Raw genomic sequence first — 18,451 nt, 5'->3', positions numbered from 1 at the left:
ATACATACACACATGTATATCTACACACATACATACACATATATACATACACATGTATATCTACACACATACATACACACATATACATACATACATACACATATATACATACACACATGTATATCTACACACATACATACACACATATACATACATACACATATATACATACACATGTATATCTACACACATACATACACACACACATATACATACATACACATATATACATACATACACACACACATATACATACATACACATATATACATACACACATACATATACATACATACACATATATACATACACACACACATATACATACATACACATATATACATACATACACACACACATATACATACATACACATATATACATACACACATGTATATCTACACACATACATACACATATATACATACACATGTATATCTACACACATACATACACACACACATATACATACATACACATATATACATACACACATACATACACAAATATACATACATACACATATATACATGCACACATACATACACAAATATACATACATACACATATATACATACACACATGTCTATCTACACACATACATACACACACATACATACATACATACACACATATACATACATACACACATATACATACATACACATATATACATACACACATATACATACATACACACATATACACATACAAATATACATACATACACATATATACATACACACATGTATATCTACACACATACATACACACACATATACATACATACACAAATATACATGCATAGACATATATACGTACACACGTATATCTACACACATACATACACACACATATACATACATACACAAATATACATGCATAGACATATATACGTACACACGTATATCTACACACATACATACACATTTATACATGCGTACACATATATACATACACACATGTATATCTACACACATACATACACACATATACATACATACACATATATACATACACACGTATATCTACACACATACATACACACACATACATAAACAAATATACATGCATACACATATATACGTACACACGTATATCTACACACATACATACACAAATATACATGCATACACATATATACATACACACATATATCTACACACATACATTCACACACATACATACACAAATATACATGCATACACATATATACGTATACACGTATATCTACACACATACATACATACACACATACATACACATTTATACATGCGTACACATATATACATACACACATGTATATCTACACACATACATACACACATATGCATACACATACATACACATACACAAATATACATACATACACAAATATACATGCAAACACATATATACGTACACACGTATATCTACACACATACATACACATATATACATGCATACACATATATACATGCCCGCGTATATCTACACACAAACATACACAAATATACATACATATACACACACATATATATATATATATATATATATATATATATATACACACACACATATACCATATATATATATATAATATATATATATATATATATATATATCTACACACATACAAATAAACACGCATACATATACACCTTTGAGCCCTTCCCAGTTCAGCAACTTGTTATATACCATATCCCTTTAAATCTGTTTAAAAAATGTTTTCATTATTGAAACGTTTATATATAGTTTTCATGTGTTTTGTTATGTATATTTGTAAGTGGTAACACTTTATGTCAGGTCTCTAATAACAAAGTTTTTAGCCATGTTTTGTACCCAGTTCAGGAGCGGGAGGGGAAGGTACCTACACTATTGAAAATTGGTTTGGAAGGGAGAGAGAGGGATGGGTCCCTATGCTACTGAAAAATATGAGTTGTAGAGGTAGGTGGGTCCATACACTTGTAAAAATATTGATTGTTTGGAGTGTAGAGGGAAAAGGGGACCCTACACTACATAAATAGAAAATATATTTAATAAACAATAAAAAAATAAAATAAAGTAATAATTTGTTACTTGCAGACTAGCTGCCAGTAACACACATAGTGTGATACAGTGGGAGAAGGGAGGGTTAGTGAGTTGTTTGCGGGGAATCGGGGAGGTGGGAGGACGAGAAGGGTGCACTACACTACGGAAATTAAAAAAAGAAAAGAAAATATATACATTATTTTAAGAAAAAGGAAAAAAAAGAACCTGAATCGCACACTGGCACTCTGTCTGCAAGTACCTAAGATGGTTGTGGCCAGTGGTGGGGATGGAAGAGAGCTGTTTAGGAGGGATCAGGTAGGGATCAGGGGGTGAGAGGTGGTAGGTAGGAGGGTAATCCGTACACTCGAGCAATAATTAAAGGGACATTAAACCCAAACATTTTATTTAATTATTCAAATAGAGAATACAATTTAAAAAAAGTTTCCAATTTACTTCTATTATCAAATTTGCTTCGTTCTCTTGTTATTCTTTGTTGAAGGGATACCTTGATAGGTAGCGTGCACATGCCTGAAGCACTACACAACAGGAAATAGTGCTGCCATATAGTGCTCCTGCTAATGTATAACATTGTTGCAAAACTGCTGCCATATAGTGCTGTAGACACGTGCACACTCCTAAACCTACCTTCCTGCTTTTCAACAAAGGATAACAAGAAAAAAAAAGAAAATTTAATAACATAAGTAAATTGGAAAATTGTATAAAATTGTATGCTCTGTCTGAATCATGTAAGAAAAAAAATGGTGTTTTATGTCCCATTAACCTGATTAACCCAATTAACTGCCAGGAATTTCAGGAGTGTGGTGCGCAGCTACAATTAGCGACCTTCCAATTGTCAAAACCAATGAAAAAGCCATGCATGTCTGTTATTTTTGAACAACGGGGATCCCAGAGAAGCTTTTACAACTATTTGTCTCATTACTACAGTAGTCACATTAAGTGAGAAACCCAAAGTTTGAAAAAAAGTTAATAATTTTTTTTTTAATTTGATCGCATTTGGCGGCCAAATATTGGCATGAAATATACCAAAATGGGCCTAGATCAATACCTTGAGTGTCCAGTTATATATAACAATATAGTTTTGGGGGTCATGGTTGAGAATTTGGGCAGTTCTGCAATACCAAATGCAAACCAAAGTTATCCCATTGCATCATGTTAGAACATAGTAGATAAAGCAGTAGATGATAAAATTAATAATAATAATAAAAAAAGGTTGTATATAGTTTTGGGGGTCAATTTTGATAATTTGTGCAGTTCTACTATACTAAATGAGAGTTATCCCATTGCATAATTTTAGACATAGCTGCAGATTATGGGGTAAATTTACTATATGTCGAGCGGACATGATTCGCTAATCATGTCTGCTCAAGATCGCTAAATGCCGACAGCATACGCTGTCTGCATTTATCATTGCACAAGCATTTCTAGTGAAATGCTTGTGCAATGCTGCCCCCTGCTCACTGGCAGCCAATCGGCCGCTAGCAGGTGCTGTCAATCATCCCAATTGTATCGGATCAGGATGATTTCAATCCGCCACCTTTTAGACCGCTGCTTCAGACGAGTCTGAAACAATGGGCCTTTGAAGCACCATTTGCTGCTTCATAAATGGAGCCCTAAGACTTATAATCAAGAATAATGAGAGAAACAAATATATATACATGTTTGTCCTTAGCGGAATCAGAGGATGCCAATGATCACATTTTGAGATGTTTTTTCTACAGTTAGAAAGCTACAGAATATTGTAGAATGTGATAATTAATATTTTTATGTATTCATTTTACCTTTTTTTGGTATTTTTACGTCTTAATTCTGTTGAAACCGTTATGCCAAAAAATATAATTTTCATAGGTAAATCAGATAATCAGAGGATTTATTTCTGTTTAGAGTGATAGCAAAAATGATAAAACATTTTTTGGTTCTTTTGGCAAGTTTTTCCTCTGAAACTCCCAGTTTATATATATATATATATATATATATATATATATATATATATATATATATATATATATGTGTGTGTATATGTGTTTTTTATATATGTGTGTGTGTATATGTGTTTATATATATATATATATGTGTGTGTTTATATATATATGTGTGTGTGTATATGTGTTTTTATATATGTGTGTGTTTATATATATATATATGTGTGTGTATATGTGTTTTTATATATATATATATGTGTTTATATATATATGTGTGTGTATATGTGTTTTTATATATATATATATATGTTTATATATATGTGTGTGTGTATATGTGTTTTTTATATATGTGTATGTATATGTGTTTATATATATGTGTGTGTGTATATGTGTTTATATATATATATATGTGTGTGTTTATATATATATATGTGTGTGTGTATATGTGTTTTTTATATATGTGTATGTATATGTGTTTATATATGTGTGTGTGTGTGTGTGTGTGTGTGTGTATATGTTTATATATATATATATATGTGTGTGTATATGTGTTTATATATATGTGTATGTGTATATGTGTTTATATATATGTGTGTATATGTGTTTATATATATGTGTGTGTGTGTATGTATATATATATATATATATATATATATGTGTGTGTGTGTGTATATGTGTTTATATATATGTGTATGTGTCTATATATATATATGTGTGTGTGTGTGTATATGTGTTTGTATATATATGTGTGTGTGTGTATATGTGTTTATATATATATATATATATATATATATATATATATGTGTGTGTGTATATGTGTTTATTTATATATATATATATATATATATATATATGTGTGTGTGTATATGTGTTTATATTTGTATGTCTGTATTTTTATACGTATGTGTGTTATCAGTAGCACTTCACTTATCATCTGGGCTTTATTTAGCTCTTTTCTGTATGCATAACAAATATTTATGTGAAGATATAGCTTTCCTTTATGTGATACCCTTTTGGCTAAAATATCCTCTTTTGTTCCTTCATACTTACAGGTATGACCTGCGGATTCGCTACCTGCCAGATGACTTTATTGAAAGTTTCAAGAAGGATAAAACTACGCTACTTTATTTCTATCAACAAGTAAGTCTTGTCTCTCATACTTTAGAATTTCAAAAGCAAAAAGAGGGAATAAAGCACTCAAAAGCTTGAATTAAATTTTTTTTCCAATCAGAATAAATTCTTATTCATTACACCTCCAATCACCAGAATGTAAATTGGAACATATTTAATACTTAAAGGTACATGCAAAAATTAAATGTTCTAATTCGGTAGCGCATGCTATTTTTGTTTTCATCGCCCTAAAGGGGTTAAACACATAAGTGAAGGGCCTGTCATAAATATTTTAACTCCTGAGCGGAATAGGCATATAATTTATTTACCTATTTTTAAGTATTTAAGTACCTATGTACCAAAATAATTGTAACTTTTTATTTGTATTTTAATAAATATCTAATTTATTAACCAGATGTGTGGCTGGTCGCTATCATACATTATAAATGTGAAAACAGTGTTGATGCGTTAGTTAAATCTGGACTTGCTATTCTCTCTCTTTTTGAGTTATCGATAAACCTAAATGGATTTCACAATCACCAAACAGTAATATCTCATTAACAACAACATTTTAAAACCTGTTTAAAAAAAAGATAAAAGTGTACTGTATCGTAATATCATAAAAATTTGAGTATGAAATTAAAATGAATATTTTATGAATGTGATTGCTAAATGCCTTTTCTCCTGTTAAGTGTAGTCAGTCCACGGGTCATCATTACTTCTGGGATATTAACTCCTCCCCAACAGGAAGTGCAAGAGGATCACCCAAGCAGAACTGCTATATAGCTCCTCCCCTCTACGTCACACCCAGTCATTCTCTTGCACCCAACTAATAGATAGGATGTGTGAGAGGACTGTGGTGATTATACTTAGTTTTTATATCTTCAATCAAAAGTTTGTTATTTTAAAACAGCACCGGAGTGTGTTGTTCCTTCTCAGGTAGAATTTGAAGAAGAATCTACCTGAGTTTTTGGATGATTTTAGCCGGCGTAGCTAAGATTCATTTTGCTGTTCTCGGCCATTCTGAGGAGTGAGGTAAACTTCAGATCAGGGGACAGCGGGCAGGTTCACCTGCAAAGAGGTATGTTGCAGTATATTATTTTCTGAGGAATGGAATTGACTGAGAAAATACTGCCAATACCGATATAATGTAAGTTCAGCCTTAAATGCAGTAGTAGCAACTGGTATCAGGCTGTTATGTATATATGTTTACACTTCAGTATTCTGGGGAATGGCACTTCACTGGGATAATACTATATGCATATAACTTTTAGCCTAACTTGCAGTGGGAACGTCTAGCAACAGGCTGTTTAATGACATTTCATGTTATTTGATTTTAAACGTTTTGCTGGCATGTTAAATCGTTTAATTATCTGAGGTACTAGGTGAAAAATTGTTTTGGGCACTGTTTTTCCACTTGGCTGTCGTTTATTTTAATTTAAGACAGTTTACTGAACTTCCCTCACTGCTGTGTGTGAGGGGGAGGGGCCTATTTTGGCGCTTTTGCTACGCATCAGAAATTCAGTCACAAGTCTGTTTCTCTCCCTGCATGATCCGGATCGTCTCTACAGAGCTCAAGGGTCTTCAAAAATTATTTTGAGGGAGGTAATCACTCACAGCAGACCTGTGAGATTGTGCTTTGACTGTGATAAAAAACGTTTATATTTTGTACATTTTTTTCTGCTATTAAGGGTTAGTTATCCATTGCTAATGGGGGCAATCCTTTGCTAAATTTATGCCTTTACCGGGAAAAATTTGGTTTTTATAATTTCTCCGGTTCATTGTTATTCAACTGTCATAGTTTTTTTCTGTGCTTCTTAAAGGCACAGTGCGTTTTTCATATTACTTGTAAATTGAGTTGAAAAGTATTTCCAAGCTTGCTAGTTTAATTGCTAGTTTGTTAAACATGTCTGACTCAGAGGAATATATCTGTGCTATATGTGCAAAAGCCAAGGTGGAGCCCAATAGAAATTTATGTACTAATTGCATTGATGCTACTTTAAATAAAAGTCAATCTGTACATATTGAACATCATTCACCAAACAACGAGGGGGAAGTTATGCCGACTAACTTGCCTCACGTGTCAGTACCTGCATCTCCCGCTCGGGAGGTGCGTGATATTGTAACGCCGAGTACTTCAGGGCAGCCATTACAAATCACACTACAGGACATGGCTAATGTTATGACTGAAGTTTTGTCTAAATTACCAGAACTTAGAGGTAAGCGAGATCACTCTGGGGTGAGAACAGAGTGCGCTGATAATAATAGGGCCATGTCAGATACTGCGTCACAATTTGCAGAACATGAGGACGGAGAGCTTCAATCTGCAGGTGACGGATCTGATCCAAATAGAGTGGATTCAGACATTTCAAATTTTAAGTTTAAACTAGAAAACCTCCGTGTACTGCTAGGGGAGGTATTAGCGGCTCTGAATGATTGTAACACCGTTGCAATCCCAGAGAAATTATGTAGGCTGGATAGATACTATGCAGTACCAGCGAGTACTGACGTATTTCCTATACCTAAGAGGCTTACAGAGATAATTACTAAGGAGTGGGATAGGCCCGGTGTACCCTTTTCCCCCCCTCCTGTATTTAGAAAAATGTTTCCAATAGACGCCACCACACGGGACTTATGGCAGATGGTCCCTAAGGTGGAGGGAGCGGTTTCTACTCTGGCTAAGCGTACCACTATCCCGGTGGAGGATAGCTGTGCCTTTTCAGATCCAATGGATAAAAAATTAGAGGGTTACCTTAAGAAAATGTTTGTTCAACAAGGTTTTATATTGCAACCCCTTGCATGTATTGCGTCTGTCACGGCTGCGGCCGCATTTTGGTCCGAGTCTCTGGAAGAGACTCTTGACTCAATAACTATAGATGAGATTTCAAATAAGCTTAAAACCCTTAAGCTAGCTAATTCATTTATTTCAGATGCCGTAGTACATTTAACTAAACTTACGGCTAAGAATTCCGGATTCGCCATTCAGGCACGTAGAGCACTGTGGCTAAAATCCTGGTCAGCTGATGTTACTTCTAAATCTAAATTACTTAACATACCTTTCAAAGGGCAGACCTTATTCGGGCCCGGTTTGAAAGAAATTATCGCTGACATTACAGGAGGTAAAGGCCATGCCCTGCCTCAAGACAGAGCCAAACCTAGGGCTAGACAGTCTAATTTTCGTGCCTTTCGTAACTTCAAGGCAGGAGCAGCATCAACTTCCTCTGCACCAAAACAGGAAGGAGCTGTTGCCCGCTACAGACAAGGCTGGAAACCTAACCAGTCCTGGAACAAGGGCAAGCAGGTCAGAAAACCTGCTGCTGCCCCTAAGACAGCATGAATTGAGGGCCCCCGATTCGGGAACGGATGAAGTGGGGGGCAGACTTTCTCTCTTCGCCCAGGCTTGGGCAAGAAGATGTCCAGGATCCCTGGGCGTTAGAGATCATATCTCAGGGATATCTTCTGGACTTCAAAATCTCTCCCCCAAAAGGGAGATTTCATCTTTCAAGGTTGTCAACAAACCAATTAAAGAAAGAGGCGTTTCTACGCTGTGTACAAGATCTTTTGCTAATGGGAGTGATCCACCCGGTTCTGCGGTCGGAGCACGGACAGGGGTTTTACTCAAATCTGTTTGTGGTTCCCAAGAAAGAAGGAACCTTCAGACCAATCTTGGATTTAAAGATCTTAAACAAATTCCTAAGAGTTCCATCGTTCAAAATGGAAACTATTCGGACAATCTTACCCATGATCCAAAAGGGTCAGTACATGACCACAGTGGATTTAAAGGACGCTTACCTTCACATACCGATTCACAAAGATCATTAACGGTATCTAAGGTTTGCCTTCCTAGACAGGCATTACCAGTTTGTAGCTCTTCCATTCGGATTGGCTACGGCTCCAAGAATCTTCACAAAGGTTCTGGGCGCTCTTCTGGCGGTACTAAGACCGCGAGGAATTTCGGTGGCTCCGTACCTAGACGACATTCTGATACAAGCGTCAAGCTTTCAAACTGCCAAGTCTCATACAGAGTTAGTACTGGCATTTCTAAGGTCGCATGGGTGGAAGGTGAACGAAGAGAAAAGTTCTCTCTTTCCACTCACAAGAGTTCCCTTCTTGGGAACTCTTATAGATTCTGTAGAAATGAAGATCTACCTGACAGAAGACAGGTTAACAAAGCTTCAAAATGCTTGCCGTGTCCTTCATTCCATTCAACACCCGTCAGTGGCTCAATGCATGGAGGTAATCGGCTTAATGGTAGCGGCAATGGACATAGTACCCTTTGCACGCCTACATCTCAGACCGCTGCAATTGTGCATGCTAAGTCAGTGGAATGGGGATTACTCAGATTTGTCCCCTACTCTGAATCTGGATCAAGAGACCAGAAATTCTCTTCTATGGTGGCTTTCTCGGCCACATCTGTCCAGGGGGATGCCATTCAGCAGACCAGATTGGACAATTGTAACAACAGACGCCAGCCTACTAGGTTGGGGCGCTGTCTGGAATTCCCTGAAGGCTCAGGGATCATGGACTCAGGAGGAGAGTCTCCTTCCAATAAACATTCTGGAATTGAGAGCAGTTCTCAATGCCCTTCTGGCTTGGCCTCAGTTAACAACTCGGGGGTTCATCAGGTTTCAGTCGGACAACATCACGACTGTAGCTTACATCAACCATCAAGGAGGGACAAGAAGCTCCCTAGCGATGATGGAAGTATCAAAGATAATTCGCTGGGCAGAGTCTCACTCTTGCCACCTGTCAGCGATCCACATTCCTGGAGTGGAGAACTGGGAGGCGGATTTCCTAAGTCGTCAGACTTTTCATCCGGGGGAGTGGGAACTTCATCCGGAGGTCTTTGCCCAAATACTTCGACTTTGGGGCAAACCAGAGATAGATCTCATGGCGTCTCGCCAGAACGCCAAGCTTCCTTGTTACGGGTCCAGGTCCAGGTTCCCGGGAGCGGTCCTGTAGATGCTTTGACAGCACCTTGGACCTTCGGGATGGCCTATGTGTTTCCACCCTTCCCGATGCTTCCTCGATTGATTGCCAGGATCAAACAGGAGAGAGCATCGGTGATTCTAATAGCGCCTGCGTGGCCACGCAGGACCTGGTATGCAGATCTAGTGGACATGTCATCCTGTCCACCTTGGTCTCTGCCTCTGAGACAGGACCTTCTAATTCAGGGTCCTTTCAAACATCAAAATCTAATTTCTCTGAAGCTGACTGCTTGGAAATTGAACGCTTGATTTTATCAAAGCGTGGATTTTCGGGGTCAGTAATTGATACCTTAATACAGGCTAGGAAACCTGTTACCAGAAAGATTTACCATAAAATATGGCGTAAATACTTACATTGGTGCGAATCCAAGAGTTACTCATGGAGTAAGGTTAGGATTCCTAGGATATTGTCTTTTCTACAAGAGGGTTTAGAAAAGGGTTTATCTGCTAGTTCCTTAAAGGGACAGATCTCAGCTCTGTCCATTCTTTTACACAAACGTCTGTCAGAAGTTCCAGACGTTCAGGCTGTTTGCCAGGCTTTGGCCAGGATTAAGCCTGTGTTTAAAACTGTTGCTCCACCATGGAGCTTAAATTTAGTTCTTAACGTTTTACAGGGTGTTCCGTTTGAACCCCTTCATTCCATTGATATTAAATTGTTATCTTGGAAAGTTCTGTTTTTAATGGCTATTTCATCGGCTCGAAGAGTCTCTGAGTTATCGGCCTTACATTGTGATTCTCCTTATCTGATTTTTCATTCAGACAAGGTAGTTCTGCGTACTAAACCTGGGTTCTTACCTAAGGTAGTCACTAATAGGAATATCAATCAGGAGATTGTTGTCCCATCATTGTGTCCTAACCCTTCTTCAAAGAAGGAACGACTTCTACACAATCTGGATGTAGTTCGTGTCCTGAAATTTTATTTACAGGCAACTAAAGATTTTCGCCAAACTTCTTCCCTGTTTGTCGTTTATTCTGGACAGAGGAGAGGTCAAAAAGCTTCTGCTACCTCTCTCTCTTTTTGGCTTCGTAGCATAATACGTTTAGCCTATGAGACTGCTGGACAGCAGCCTCCTGAAAGAATTACAGCTCATTCTACTAGAGCTGTGGCTTCCACTTGGGCCTTTAAGAATGAGGCATCTGTTGAACAGATTTGCAAGGCTGCAACTTGGTCTTCTCTTCATACTTTTTCCAAATTTTACAAATTTGACACTTTTGCTTCTCCGGAGGCTGTTTTTGGGAGAAAGGTTCTTCAGGCAGTGGTCCCTTCCGTATAAAGATCCTGCCTGTCCCTCCCGTCATCCGTGTACTTTAGCTTTGGTATTGGTATCCCAGAAGTAATGATGACCCGTGGACTGACTACACTTAACAGGAGAAAACATAATTTATGCTTACCTGATAAATTCCTTTCTCCTGTAGTGTAGTCAGTCCACGGCCCGCCCTGTTTTTTATGGCAGGTCTAAATTTTTAAATTATACTCCAGTCACCACTGCACCCTATAGTTTCTCCTTTCTCGTTTGGTTCTCGGTCGAATGACTGGGTGTGACGTAGAGGGGAGGAGCTATATAGCAGTTCTGCTTGGGTGATCCTCTTGCACTTCCTGTTGGGGAGGAGTTAATATCCCAGAAGTAATGATGACCCGTGGACTGACTACACTACAGGAGAAAGGAATTTATCAGGTAAGCATAAATTATGTTTTTTAGATGTTTCACTGGTGTTTTCCATATTCTCACATTTCCTGTAAATCTAATTTGCTGCACAATATATAATATATACGGCTATTAAATACTTATACATGTGTAAATTTCCAGGCTGCCCACTAGCAATGGAGTATACAACAGCGATAAAGAGTGGTTTAATGAATCTAGATCATATATCTAGACCATATATTCATATGTAAATTCAAAATGGTGTCATTGGCTTTGTTCATGTGTATTGCACATGATTTAGACTGAGCATACAATTTTATGATTCCATGATTTAGGCAGAGCATACGATTTTATGATTCCATGATTTAGGCAGAGCATACGATTTTATGATTCCATGATTTAGGCAGAGCATACAATTTTATGATTCCATGATTTAGGCAGAGCATACGATTTTATGATTCCATGATTTAGGCAGAGCATACGATTTTATGATTCCATGATTTAGGCAGAGCATACGATTTTATGATTTCATTATTTAGGCAGAGAATACGATTTTATGATTTCATTATTTAGGCAGAGCATATAATTGATTTTATGATTTCATGATTTAGGCAGAGCATACGATTTTATGATTTCATTATTTAGGCAGAGCATACGATTTTATGATTTCATGATTTAGGCAGAGCATACGATTTTATGATTTCATGATTTAGGCAGAGCATACGATTTTATGATTTCATGATTTAGGCAGAGCATACCATTTCATGATTTAGGCAGAGCATACAATTTTATGATTTTTTGATTTAGGCAGAGTATACGATTTTATGTCATGATTTAGGCAGAGCATACGATTTTATGATTTCATGATTTAGGTAGAGCATACAATTTTATGATTTAGGCAGAGCATACGATTTTATGATTTAGGCAGAGCATACAATTTTATGATTTTTTGATTTAGGCAGAGCATACGATTTTATGATTTCATGATTTAGGCAGAGGATGCGATTTTATGATTTCATGATTTAGGCAGAGCATACGATTTTATGATTTTTTGATTTAGGCAGAGCATACGATTTTATGATTTCATGATTTAGGCAGAGGATACGATTTTATGATTTCATGATTTAGGCAGAGCATACAATTTTAAACAACTTTGCAATTTACTTTTATCTAATTTGCTTCATTCTCTTGGTAACCTTTGCTGGAGAAACAGCAACACACATGGATGAGCCAATACAATGAGGCATATATGTTCAGCCACAATCAGCCACACCTGGGCCTACCAAGTCATTCTTTTCAACAAAGGATACCAAGAAAACTAAACAAATTAGACCGTAGAAGTATATTGGAAATTTGTGTAAAACTGTATGCAGTCTCTGAATCATAACAGAAAATAAATTGGGTTTCATGTTCCTTTAAACAAAGTTTATTTTTCCTCTCTAGAAGTTGACTGATATCCGAGGCGTGAGTGGGAGACATCTAGTCTTTTTCAGAACTGTCATACATCTTGAGAAATAAGAGAATATTACACACATGCTATTTTTAAAATCACCTAATGATTAATCCTAACCCTGTCATTTAAGTGAATAATGGTTAAATACATCCCCTAAAGTGGCAGCCAGCACAATATCTGCAGAAATAAAGTATATTAAGTTTATTAACATGAATGGTCACATTTGGAATTTTGACAATACAGTGTGCTGGTCATTTACTGATCTATAACCTTTCACTTTGAGTAGCAAGATACTGTAATTTAATTTGTAACACTCACATAGATTCCAATGATTCTGTAATTTACAGCAAATAATAGATTTTTCCTCTGTGCAAAAATCATCTGATACTTTAGACACCATTCCTTCCTTGCTAATGTACCTTTGGTACAAATTAAGAATATTTCTCATTACGTCTAGATTTCCTATATCTGATGTTGCTTGACATGTTGATATCATACTGACATACTCCTTCAAAGAAACAAGAACCCTCTTAATCTACTGCAGTGTTTTTCAACCAGTGTGCCGTGGCACACTAGTGTGCCGTGAGAGATCCTCAGGTGTGCCACGGCAGACTGACAACAGTGTAACATATTTTTTAAACTTTGCTTGTTTTTTACTTCCAGTGCAGGGGTAGTTTGTAGGAGGCATGGCATAACAGCACAATACATACAGTATGTGTGTGTTTGTGTGTATGTGTATATATATATGCTGTATTAGGCTACAATGTGTGATTTTTTTTAAATTTTGGGATGGTGGTGTGCCACAGGATTTTTTAATGTAAAAAAGTGTGCCACGGCAAAAAAAAGGTTAAAAATCACTGATCTACTGAACCCAATATCATCATCACTCCACCATATAACACTTGCTAGTATACGTATCTCCTACAATGTTCACACTACCGTCCCCAACACAACACCAACACACACAAGAAAGGATGCACCCTCTTGAATAGCCTTTTCCATATTTACATAACGGCTACCCTCTATCTCTTATTAAAGGGACATGCCACCCACATTTTTTCTTTTATGATTTAGAAAGAGAATGCAATTTTAAACATCTTTCTAATTTACTTATATTATCTAATTTGTTTTATTCTCTTGATATTCTTTGATGAAAAGCATATCTAGATATGCTCACTAGCTGCTGATTGGTTGCTGCACATAGAAGCATCATGTGATTGGCTCACCATGTGCATTGCTTTTTCTTCAAATAAGGATATTTAAAAAAATGAAGCAAAATAAATTATGGAAGTAAATTGGAATGTTGTTTAAATTTCTATTCTCTATCTTAATCATGAAAGAAAGATTTTGGGTTTAGTGGCCCTTTAACTCTTACCACTACCCCTTTCCCATTTACCTTAAAGGGAGAGTTTACCCAAAAACTTTCTCTCCTTTAATTTGTTCCCAATTATCCATTTTGCCTGCTGGAGTGTATTAAATTGTTTACAAATTGCTCCTTAGCCTTTATATAGGCATTTGAAATAGCTGATTTAGCCTGTCGTATCCCTACCTATACTGAAAGTTTCTATAGCTAGGTATAGGCTATGCATGCTGTAGGGAAATTAACGAACGCAACAAAAGTTGTGTTATTTAACCCCCTATAGCGCAGCCATTACAAGTTTTTTAAAACCCGACTTGTGCGTGCGATATGGTGCTTTTAAGCTCTATACCGCACAAAATACAAGCAATGTTTTGACGTGCTCGTGCACGCTTTCCCCATAGACATCAATGGGGAGAGTGGGTCAGAAAAAAACTTGCGACCGCGGAAAGAAAAGCTCAGTAACTTAGCCCCATTTATGTCTATGGGGAAATAAAACTACTGTTTAAACCCAACACCCTAACATAAACCCCACGTCTAAACACCCCTAATCTGCCCCCCACCGACATCGCCAACAACTACTTAATGTTATTAACCTCTAATCTGCCGCCCCAATACCGTCGCCACCTAAATAAAACTATTAACCCCTAATCTGCTGTTCCTGATATCGCCGCCACTATACTAAAGTTATTCACCCCTATTCCCCTGCACCCCAACATCGCCCACACTATAATAAATATATTAATCCCTATTCCGCCGCTCCCCGACATCGCCGCAACTAAATAGAGCTATTAACCCAAAAACCCTCTGGCCTCCCACATCACTACTACTAAATAAACCTATGAACTCCTAAACCGCCAGCCCCCCACATCGCAACAACCTAAATTAAACTATTAACCCCTAAACCTTACCCTAGCGTAACCCTAAGCCCAACCCTAAACCTAACACCCCCTAACTGTAACACATTTAAAATAAAGCTAAAGTTACAGCTATTAACTAAATAATACCTATTTAAAACTAAATACTTACCTGTGAAATAAAACCTAATAAAACCTAAGCTAGCTTCAATATAACTTCACAGGTAAGTTTGTATTTATTTGAACTAGTTAGACTAGTTAGTAAAAAGTTATTAACTATTTACTAACTAACTAGTTAAAATAAATACAAACGTACCTGTTAAATAAAACCTAACCTGCCTTACACTAAAACTTAAAATTACAAAAATAGCAAACGAAATTATCCAAAAAAAATCTAATACCCTTTTTTAGGGCCTTTTGTAGGGCATTGCCCTAAAGTTAACAGCTCTTTTGAAACAAAACAAACACCCCCTAACAGTATACAAACCTCCACCACCCAAACTACCAAGGGCCCTTAAAATGGCCTTTTGTGGGGCATTGCTTTAAAGTTAACAGCTCTTTTGCTACAAAAGAAAACAAACACCCCCTAACAGTATACAAACCCCTACCCCCCAAACACACAAAATAAAAATAAAGTAAAACCTATTCTACCCATTGCCCTGAAAAGGGCATTTGTATGGGCATTGCCCTTAAAGGGGCATTTAGCTCTTTTGATGCCCAAGCCCTAATCTAAAAATAAAAGCCCACTCCAAACGAAAAAAATACATTACACAAAATAACACATTATCAAAAATAATAAAAACTATTCCTATTCTGATACCTATTTAAAAAAAAACACCCCAAAATAAAAAACCTAATCTAGAATAAACTACCAATAACCCTTAAAATGGCCTTTTGTAGGGTGTTGCCCTAAAATAAACAGCTCTTTTACCTGAAGAAAATAAATACAAAGACCCACTAACATTACAAACCCCCACTCCCCAAAGGCCATTTAGCTTGTTTATGAATAGCCCAAACCCTAATCTAAAAAAAAAAAAACACCCAAAAATCCCTTAAAAGAAACCTAACATTAACCCCCAACGATCCACTTACAGTTTTTGAAGTCCCGCTTGAACGATCTTTATCTAGGCGGCGAGAAGTCTTCATCCAGGCGGCATCTTCTATCTTGATACTGGCGGCGCAGAGCGGGTCCATCCTGAAGATATCCGGCGCGGAGCATCCTCTTCATATGGTCGCCGCCGTACACTGAATCTTCAATGCAAGGTACGCAATTCAAAATGGTGTCCTTACATTCCTATTGGCTATTTGAATCATCCAATAGGAATTAGAGCTGCTAAAATCCTATTGGCTGTTCAAATCAGCCAATAGGATGTAAGCAGCTCTCATTCTATTGGATGATTCAGATTTCTCCAACATAGGTGTGTCCGGTCCACGGCGTCATCCTTACTTGTGGGATATTCTCTTCCCCAACAGGAAATGGCAAAGAGCCCAGCAAAGCTGGTCACATGATCCCTCCTAGGCTCCGCCTACCCCAGTCATTCTCTTTGCCGTTGTACAGGCAACATCTCCACGGAGATGGCTTAGAGTTTTTTAGTGTTTAACTGTAGTTTTTATTATTCAATCAAGAGTTTGTTATTTTAAAATAGTGCTGGTATGTACTATTTACTCTGAAACAGAAAAGAGATGAAGATTTCTGTTTGTATGAGGAAAATGATTTTAGCAACCGTTACTAAAATCCATGGCTGTTCCACACAGGACTGTTGAGAGGAATTAACTTCAGTTGGGGGAACAGTGAGCAGTCTCTTGCTGCTTGAGGTATGACACATTCTAACAAGACGATGTAATGCTGGAAGCTGTCATTTTCCCTATGGGATCCGGTAAGCCATGTTTATTAAGATAGTAAATAAGGGCTTCACAAGGGCTTATTAAGACTGTAGACTTTTTCTGGGCTAAATCGATTCATATATTACACATATTTAGCCTTGAGGAATCATTTAATCTGGGTATTTTGATAAGATTATATCGGCAGGCACTGTTTTAGACACCTTATTCTTTAGGGGCTTTCCCAAATCATAGGCAGAGCCTCATTTTCGCGCCGGTGTTGCGCACTTGTTTTTGAGAGGCATGACATGCAGTCGCATGTGTGAGGAGCTCTGATACATAGAAAAGACTTTCTGAAGGCGTCATTTGGTATCGTATTCCCCTTTGGGCTTGGTTGGGTCTCAGCAAAGCAGATACCAGGGACTGTAAAGGGGTTAAAGTTAAAAACGGCTCCGGTTCCGTTATTTTAAGGGTTAAAGCTTCCAAATTTGGTGTGCAATACTTTTAAGGCTTTAAGACACTGTGGTGAAATTTTGGTGAATTTTGAACAATTCCTTCATATTTTTTCGCAATTGCAGTAATAAAGTGTGTTCAGTTTAAAATTTAAAGTGACAGTAACGGTTTTATTTAAAACGTTTTTTGTACTTTGTTATCAAGTTTATGCCTGTTTAACATGTCTGAACTACCAGATAGACTGTGTTCTGAATGTGGGGAAGCCAGAGTTCCTTCTCATTTAAATAAATGTGATTTATGTGACAATGACAATGATGCCCAAGATGATTCCTCAAGTGAGGGGAGTAAGCATGGTACTGCATCATTCCCTCCTTCGTCTACACGAGTCTTGCCCACTCAGGAGGCCCCTAGTACATCTAGCGCGCCAATACTCCTTACTATGCAACAATTAACGGCTGTAATGGATAATTCTATCAAAAACATTTTAGCCAAAATGCCCACTTATCAGCGTAAGCGCGACTGCTCTGTTTTAGATACTGAAGAGCATGACGACGCTGATGATAATGGTTCTGAAAGGCCCCTACACCAGTCTGATGGGGCCAGGGAGGTTTTGTCTGAGGGAGAAATTTCAGATTCAGGGAAAATTTCTCAACAAGCTGAACCTGATGTGATTACATTTAAATTTAAGTTGGAACATCTCCGCGCTCTGCTTAAGGAGGTATTATCCACTCTGGATGATTGTGACAATTTGGTCATCCCAGAGAAACTATGTAAAATGGACAAGTTCCTAGAGGTCCCGGGGCTCCCAGAAGCTTT

At 37.2% G+C, this 18,451-nt stretch overlaps 1 protein-coding gene across 5 annotated transcripts in view; it reads left to right on the top strand.

The window, feature by feature from the left end:
* The window catches only part of PTK2B (protein tyrosine kinase 2 beta), a 607,866-nt gene that overhangs the window by 274,269 nt on the left and 315,146 nt on the right, over positions 1–18,451 (top strand). For all 5 annotated transcript variants that reach the window (XM_053709509.1, XM_053709510.1, XM_053709513.1 and 2 more), the window contains exon 5: positions 5,003–5,090. In XM_053709509.1, the coding sequence (XP_053565484.1) occupies positions 5,003–5,090 (88 nt within the window). The remainder of the gene's footprint in view (positions 1–5,002; positions 5,091–18,451) is intronic.

Source organism: Bombina bombina, chromosome 4 (assembly GCF_027579735.1).
Source record: "Bombina bombina isolate aBomBom1 chromosome 4, aBomBom1.pri, whole genome shotgun sequence".
NCBI lineage: Eukaryota > Metazoa > Chordata > Amphibia > Anura > Bombinatoridae > Bombina > Bombina bombina.
Note: the sequence above shows the minus strand (reverse complement) of the source record. Positions and strands in the feature narration are given on the sequence as shown.